The sequence below is a fragment of the Cinclus cinclus genome, chromosome 19 (genome assembly GCF_963662255.1).
Source record: "Cinclus cinclus chromosome 19, bCinCin1.1, whole genome shotgun sequence".
NCBI classification, from domain to species: domain Eukaryota; kingdom Metazoa; phylum Chordata; class Aves; order Passeriformes; family Cinclidae; genus Cinclus; species Cinclus cinclus.
Window position 1 is genome coordinate 1,790,088 of NC_085064.1, and position 7,026 is coordinate 1,797,113.

At 48.7% G+C, this 7,026-nt stretch overlaps 1 protein-coding gene across 4 annotated transcripts; it reads left to right on the top strand.

Moving 5' to 3' along the window:
• Window positions 1-359: 359 nt before the first annotated feature.
• Window positions 360-4,997, top strand: PDCL (phosducin like). Of its 4 annotated transcripts, none has more exons than XM_062505543.1 (5): window positions 360-403; window positions 777-820; window positions 1,110-1,284; window positions 1,901-2,082; window positions 2,969-4,623. In XM_062505543.1, the coding sequence occupies exons 3-5, from the start codon at window positions 1,116-1,118 to the stop codon at window positions 3,518-3,520; spliced, it is 903 nt and encodes a 300-aa protein (XP_062361527.1). In that variant the 5' UTR covers window positions 360-403; window positions 777-820; window positions 1,110-1,115; the 3' UTR covers window positions 3,521-4,623. The 4 variants fall into 4 exon arrangements, 3 of the variants coding, with proteins under 3 accessions (XP_062361527.1, XP_062361528.1, XP_062361529.1); XM_062505544.1 differs by lacking the exon at window positions 360-403 and adding an exon at window positions 421-447; XR_009933804.1 differs by lacking the exon at window positions 360-403 and adding an exon at window positions 4,979-4,997 and having other exon boundaries at window positions 517-820; window positions 2,969-3,605.
• Window positions 4,998-7,026: the final 2,029 nt, after the last annotated feature.

Below are 7,026 nucleotides of genomic sequence, written 5' to 3' on the forward strand. Positions count from 1 at the left end.
GTGCCGGTGCCGGTTCTGTTCCCGTTACGGGGCGGGGGCAACGGGGCCGGGCCCGGATCCTCCCCCGGCCGCCTCCTTCCCGCCGTCCCCCGCGCGGCGGCCCCGGAAGGCGGCGGCGGCAGGGCCGGGCCGGGCCGGGGCAGGAGCCGTGAGGCGGCGGGGCCGGGGCAGGGCCGGGCCGGGCCGGGCCGGGCCGGGAGCGGTGAGGCGGCGGGGCCGGGGCAGGGCCGGGCCGGGCCGGGCCGGGAGCGGTGAGGCGGCGGGGCCGGGGCAGGGCCGGGCCGGGCCGGGCCGGGAGCGGTGAGGCGGCGGGGCCGGGGCAGGGCCGGGCCGGGCCGGGCCGGGAGCGGTGAGGCGGCGGGGCCGGGGCAGGGCCGGGCCGGGCCGGGCCGGGCCGGGAGCGGTGAGGCGGCGGGGCCGGGGCAGGGCCGGGCCGGGCCGGGAGCGGTGAGGCGGCGGGGCCGGGCCGGGGCCGGGCGGTGGCAGCTGAGCCGGTACGCTCGGTCCCCACCAGCATCACCGGCACGGCCGAGCGTGTCCCGCCCCAGGCCCGGCCCCGCGGCGGGCCGATCCCGGTAATCCCGGGCCATCTGGCGCTGTAATCGTCTCAATCTGGGGTTAGCTCCGCGGAACCTGCAGCGTTCGGTAGGAGAACCGGGAGCCGGACTGTGTCCCTGGGCTGACGGCGGGGTCTGTGTCCGTGGGCTGGCTGGGAGACTCCTGCACAGTCAAGTGTGAGCCCAAATCACCTGATTTGATTAAAATTTCTTCCTCAGGTCTCGGTAGAAGCTTGTCTCTGAAAGACTGGAAAGGAATATAGGTCAGGACGCTTTAATTTGCTTAATTGTATAGATAGTGTTTCAGCTCAAATTAATTGTTGTTAAATATTGTAAATAATAGTAGCTGGGAATCGGCCTGTTGGAGCTGTCCAACGAGGCTCTAAGGTTTTAAATTGAGTTTTAAATTGTGGCTTAAGAATTAACCCAGGTGACTGACTGCATCGAGGGCTGTTTGAGAGTTGGCTGTGTTCTCCTGGGGTTGAAGTAAGGGACCATTGTGATGCGTGTGTGATCAGAAATGCATCCTCTGTTTCATCAATTTATTTTTAGGGCATAATGACTACTGCAGATGATAAACTGCTTGGTGAGAAGCTGCAGTATTATTACAGCAGCAGTGAGGGTGAGGATGAAGACAGTGAGAAGGAGGATAAGGAAGGGGAGAGCAACATTCCTGAAAGCATGGGCGAAGTGGAGCTCAGCAGTGATGGCAGCGCTGTCAACACAGGTATCATCATAGCAGTGCATTTCTTTGTAAATTCTTTGTTTATTGGCAGTTTTGTATGCTCTTCTAAAATTCGGCGGGGGGGGGGGTTGATTAAACTTCTGGGTTTATGCCTATTTGAGTGAGTGGGTGATCAGTTCCTGGCTGTTGTCTAACCCTGTTTTTAATAGCCGTTCTTTTTTTAGTGTTTGACTTCTCCTCTGAGAGAATTCAAATTCAGAATTACATCTGAAACAGTCAGGCTTTGGATAGAAAGCTGAGGCAAGGCTGATTTGTGCAATTTGGTTGATAATGTAGCATTATTTTTATTCTGATGAAAGCCATGCTAACAGTAGAGGAACTCTTGTGGGCTGGTGGTTCTATTTCAAGAGCACAGATATTAATCTTTGGGATAATTACAAGAGTAGTCTACTTAAATAAACTGTAGCCTTCTTATTAAAAAAGATAGCAACTCAAGGACATGCAAGTGGCAAATTACTTATTTCAGTGTTTTGCATGGTTACAAAAACGTTTATGACAGGGTCACATTCTACTGATACATACACTATTCCTTGATGGTAAATAGTAGGTAGAATTGCATCGTCTTTTTTGTACAAAATGCCTCCACACTGAATTCCAGGTCCCAAGGGAGTCATTAATGACTGGCGAAGGTTTAAACAGCTGGAGACAGAGCAGCGGCAGGAGCAGCGCAGGGAGATGGAGAGGCTCATTAAGAAGCTGTCCATGACGTGCAGGTCTCACTTGGATGACGAGGCTGACAAGCAGAAGCAGAAAGAGCTTCAGGAAAAAATCAATGGAAAGGTAGGATGGCACAAAGGAATTAAAATGCCACTTAAATATTTAACAGTTTCGTTTGCCTGTGATAACAAATAAGTGACGTAGCTGCAATACCAAAGAAGTCCAAAAGCTTTTTCCTGATTTCTCATCTGTTGATCGAGTAAGTCAGGTTCAGGGGATTGAAATGAAGAGTTGTACAGCAAAACTATGAATGCTGCCTCCCCTGCCTGAAACCAGGAACCCTTATTTGTTTAGTAAGTAGGTGCTGGAATTCAACTCCAAACTCCAGAAACTGAAGACATTGGAAGTAGTGAATGGCTTTAATAAGCTGGGCTGTAAACTAGTCCTGAGTTGTAGTTAGAGGAGTTACTAATTTGCAGATATGTTTGTGCCTTCAGATGATGAAAGTTGGCTCTGCTCTCCTATATCTTGGGTGACGCAGATAAACTTAATGAAGCAAGTGAACCGAGATAAAATACATAAAATCCTGTTAATTTCAATTGTACAGGCACGGTGGTGCCACAAAATGCTAACTGAAAAGCTAAAAGAAAAGCTGATGAGAAAGTAGCTCATCTTAGGTCAGGCACAGTTTCCAAGTCAGCATTCCCAGCTTGGTGAAAGCACATGGCCACCATTAACCTGGATTAAAGTGGGAGCACAGAGAAGCCACTTGTGTTATTAGTGGAAACTGGACTACCCAGGGCTGAAATCACTGTTCCCACTGGACATGGTTTCTAATTAGATCAGAATGGAGTGTAATACCCAGTGTGCTTGAGCCTTCATGGGTTGCACTTTGCTGTTATTAAAGATGAGTGACCCACATTAATCCTCTTGATTTACAGTCTCATTATGTAAGTGACCCATATAGTGGTGCATATGTTTTTCAGGAATCTCTGTGTGTGTTTTTTAGATGACTTTACAAGAATACAACATGATCCACAATGATGAGGACGATGAGGAATTCTTGCAGCGCTACAGGAAGCAGCGGATGGAGGAGATGAGGCAGCAGTTGTACAGTGGGCAGCAATTCAAGCAGGTGTTTGAGATCACCAGTGGAGAAGCATTTCTGGACACCGTGGACAAAGAGCATAAGGGCACGCTGATCATGATCCATATCTATGAAGATGATATCCCTGGCACTGAATCCCTGAATGGCTGCATGATCTGCCTGGCTGCTGAGTACCCAACAGTGAAGTTCTGCAGAGTGAAGAGTTCACTCATTGGTGCCAGCACCCGCTTCACTAACAATGCCCTGCCAGCTCTGCTGGTCTACAAGGCAGGGGAGCTCATTGGCAATTTCGTGCGCATCACTGATCAGCTCGGAGAAGATTTTTTTGCTGTAGACCTGGAGGCTTTTCTGCAGGAATGTGGTTTGCTGCCAGAAAAAGATGTACTGCTCCTGACTTCTATACATAACCCAGCTGCCTGTTACAGTGAAGACAGTGATCTGGAAATAGACTGAGCCATTTATGCCAAGGGCCTGTAGGTGTAGTTGTGCTGTGGGATGTTCTTGTGCTAGGGATTGTTCTCTCTCCTCCATCGTGTGGGTATGTATTCCTCCCCTTCATGCACTTTGACTTTTGCTCATTAAAAATAACAACAAATTCCTAACATTTTCTTAAATTAATTCCATATCTACAGCTAAAACAGTCTCATTTCTATGCAATTCAAATGTGTTTTACTGACCATGAAGTTCTAACACGATTCAGTCAGTTTAGGAAATTGTCTCTTGTCATGTTTCAGAGTCCTTGCACATTTCAATTGAAATGTGACCACCAACTCCCTCGGACAAGAACTGAGACTGCAAATAAAAGAGGTGTTTTTTTAATTTAAGACTTATTAACCTGATGCTGAACTGTTCCAGTTAAAAGTGTGAGGTCCCATGATCCATTCCACAATTTGCAGTCTCTTTCCTGGGAGTATCTTGTTCTAACATTTGGCTTTAAATTTTCCTTTCTCACTTACAAATAATGACAACCCCTGGATGTTTCAGCGTGAAAATTGTTTTTCAGCTGGAGAGAGAGTTTTTCTTCCCTTAACCTTCCCTGAGACATAAATGCAATTACAGCTTCTAATACATTCTTGGGTTTTAAAATACCCATCCTTGGAGTTCATAGTAGTCGCTTGATCAGAAATTGAGCTCTGCCTCTTCAGAGGGACTGCCTGCTACAAAGAACTCCAACGTGTGTGCTGAACAGCAGCAAGGAGAATTTTGTTGGCAAAATGCAGAATTAGGAGTTGAATAACCTCAGAATTTCATCTCTTGCTAAAATTCCTGAATCAGTGCTAAAGTTCTTCTCTGTCTGCCTTCAGTAGTAGTAAGTAGACCATCATTACCTAAATACATGACCCAATGTAATGCCATGATTTAATGGTGAAATTTAATTGCAATTTATATGTAAAGCACTTGAGAACACCAGGAAGAATTGCAAATGTGTCTGTGGATCTTAATAGGATCTTAATAAGAATGGATCTTGGGCTAGAAAAAAGGAGAATTTCTAACTGTATCTATTTAAACTGTGTTTTAAAAAGTAATATGAGCAGAAAAATAAATAATCTGTAATTTAAAATTACTGAGTTGGCACAGATTGTAGTTGTTTTAAGGAAACTGGCAGAAATCCAGGTTTTCTAATGTGGTGAGAGATTATTTCTTTACATCTGAGAATTGCAGAAAAACCCCCTATGTAAGTTGCATGAAATTAAATAGTTGAGTGTGGATATCAGCACATTTAAGAAAAATATCAAAGTAACTGTAACTCATATCCAGGATGAGATTCAATGAAGTCTGTTGTGCAGACAGGGTGCATTTTAGCATCATCATAAAACCTGTCTTGAAGAGGGGATCAAGGCAGAGCTGTCTGCTTGAGTTGCTTTGAGGTTTTATTTTTATAAAGTGCTTTTTTTTTGCCCCCTACGGCAGCAAAACTGCAACAGGATCAAACTATCTCCTGCTGCTCTGTGTCCAATGGCCTGGAGCAAGGTGACTCCTGGTGAGGAACCTCCTGTGCTCAGGTATGGGAGAGGTGGTTTGCAGTGCCAGTAGCTAAAAAGGAGAAGAAAAAAGGTCTGAATCTAATTAATCATTGATCTGGAAGAATATAAAAAGCACAAGGGAGTGAGGGGAGAGAAGCTGTGCCCTAACCCTGCTGCTTGTTCATGCACAGGCCACACAGTGAGTGGGGACGGGAGGCTGAGCTGGGAAAAAGCTGCTGCTGCTTTTGCCCTTTCTTGAAGCTGAATTTTCAAGGAGTTCTATAAATAGGAGTTGGAAAAGCACTTGTCAGGTAGGTGTGTTGCCTCGGGAAATGTTTTGTTTTGGAAGGAGCAGCGCAGTGCAGGGAGGCAGCCAGGAATGGTGGGTGTTACAGGCCCTCGTGGTGGCATCACCTGGGTTTGCTCACAATTAATGATGTTCCAATACAAACAGCAGAGTTTGGGCACGGAATGTGAGTGCACAGGGAAGCACGGATGGTTGCTTGGAGAGGGCAGGAGTGAAATTCCAGGGTGAGCTCAACACAGACATTTAATCATGGTGCCAGCATGGGTGCCAGGCAGTGCAGGGCAAGATTTAGCAAAGAAAATATTACACTGAGTTTTTTCTGGCCTCTTATCTGCCTCTTCTTTGTGAAAAGTTCAAAATACGCCTTTGCTGAAAATCCAGACTAGGTTTTCTGTGCAGTCTGGCCTGACTCCTGCAGTAGACAGGCCTGCTGGGTGGGCTGGGAGAATCTGGAGACTCCCTCCAAGGGGGGATTGCTTTTTTTCCTCCTGCTCAGTGAATCATCGCCTCTGAGGCCACACAACCCCAGATGGATGTTTTCATTGTTGCTGCAGGAACCCAGGCAGCCCCATCCTCCTGTCCCTGTCCATCCCCACCACAGGCAAGCCACAGCTGGGCTCCTCAGAGGCCTGTTTAAAAATATGGAGAATGTCCTATGAGCTGTGTTTACCAAGAGCTCAAATAGAGGGTACTTCTGGCAGCACTCTCCTCTGCACCAGCCCCAGAGCACAGCAGGGAGCCCTTTCCATGGCTGGGTGATGCTGGTGGCCACACCAAACACCACCATGTGTGGATGCAAACACTGCCTTGGATGTGGCTGTACCTTGTGCTGGACAAACTGGGGACAGTGGGAGTGATTTGTGCAAAGTGCCGTGGATGGAAAACCAGCACAGAAAACAGAAGAGATCAGCAGTGCTGGGCTGGGGGAAGCTCTGTGTGTGGGGCTGTGGGTGCCTGGGCTCCTGGGGGAGATCTCAGTAGTGTGTTGGATGCTGTGCCTGGGGTTGGTACGTGTTGGTCCTTCAAAGAAACGATTTCAAAACTTTTCCTGCTAGTAGGAGGGAGATGCTTTGCTGTCCTGGACTGGTTGGAAGAGGTGCCAGGTTTGCCAGTGGTGGTTCAGCCGAGCTGGTTCCCAGTGGAACGTTCCTCCTTGGTGGCAGAGAGCACCCATGCTGCTCTCTGTGTACCCGAGGGGCTCTCGTGTAGTGAGCAGCTGATCCCAAAGCAGCGCTGGCAGCCGGCGATAGCCACGAGCAAACGCAGGATGTTTGTGGTTTAACAGAAACGAGCCGAACTTGTGCCTCTTGCCAGATGGATGGGAAGGATGCTCGGGGCTGGAGCAGCTCCTCTCCGGATGGGCGGTCACAGGAGCAGCTGGAAGCGTGCTCGGCCGCTGGAGGCACGTGTGGGCGGGGAAGGACCGTGTCCTCCTCTTGGATTGCTGCTCAGCCCTTCTCACGACATAGTGGGAGTGCCAGGACTGGTCAGGGCCAGCCCAGGGGAGCACAGAGCAGGTGAAGCTGCCTGCTGTGCCTTTGGGGATCGTGTTGGCCTCTCTGCCTCCCCACATCCCATAGCAAACTAAAATCCAGATGATATCCTGGTAATGCCATCCCATTTCTAGAGGGTTAAAGAGAGTGAAGGAGTAGGCTCGTGCCTTGGGAGTCTCTGCTTGCTTTACCATA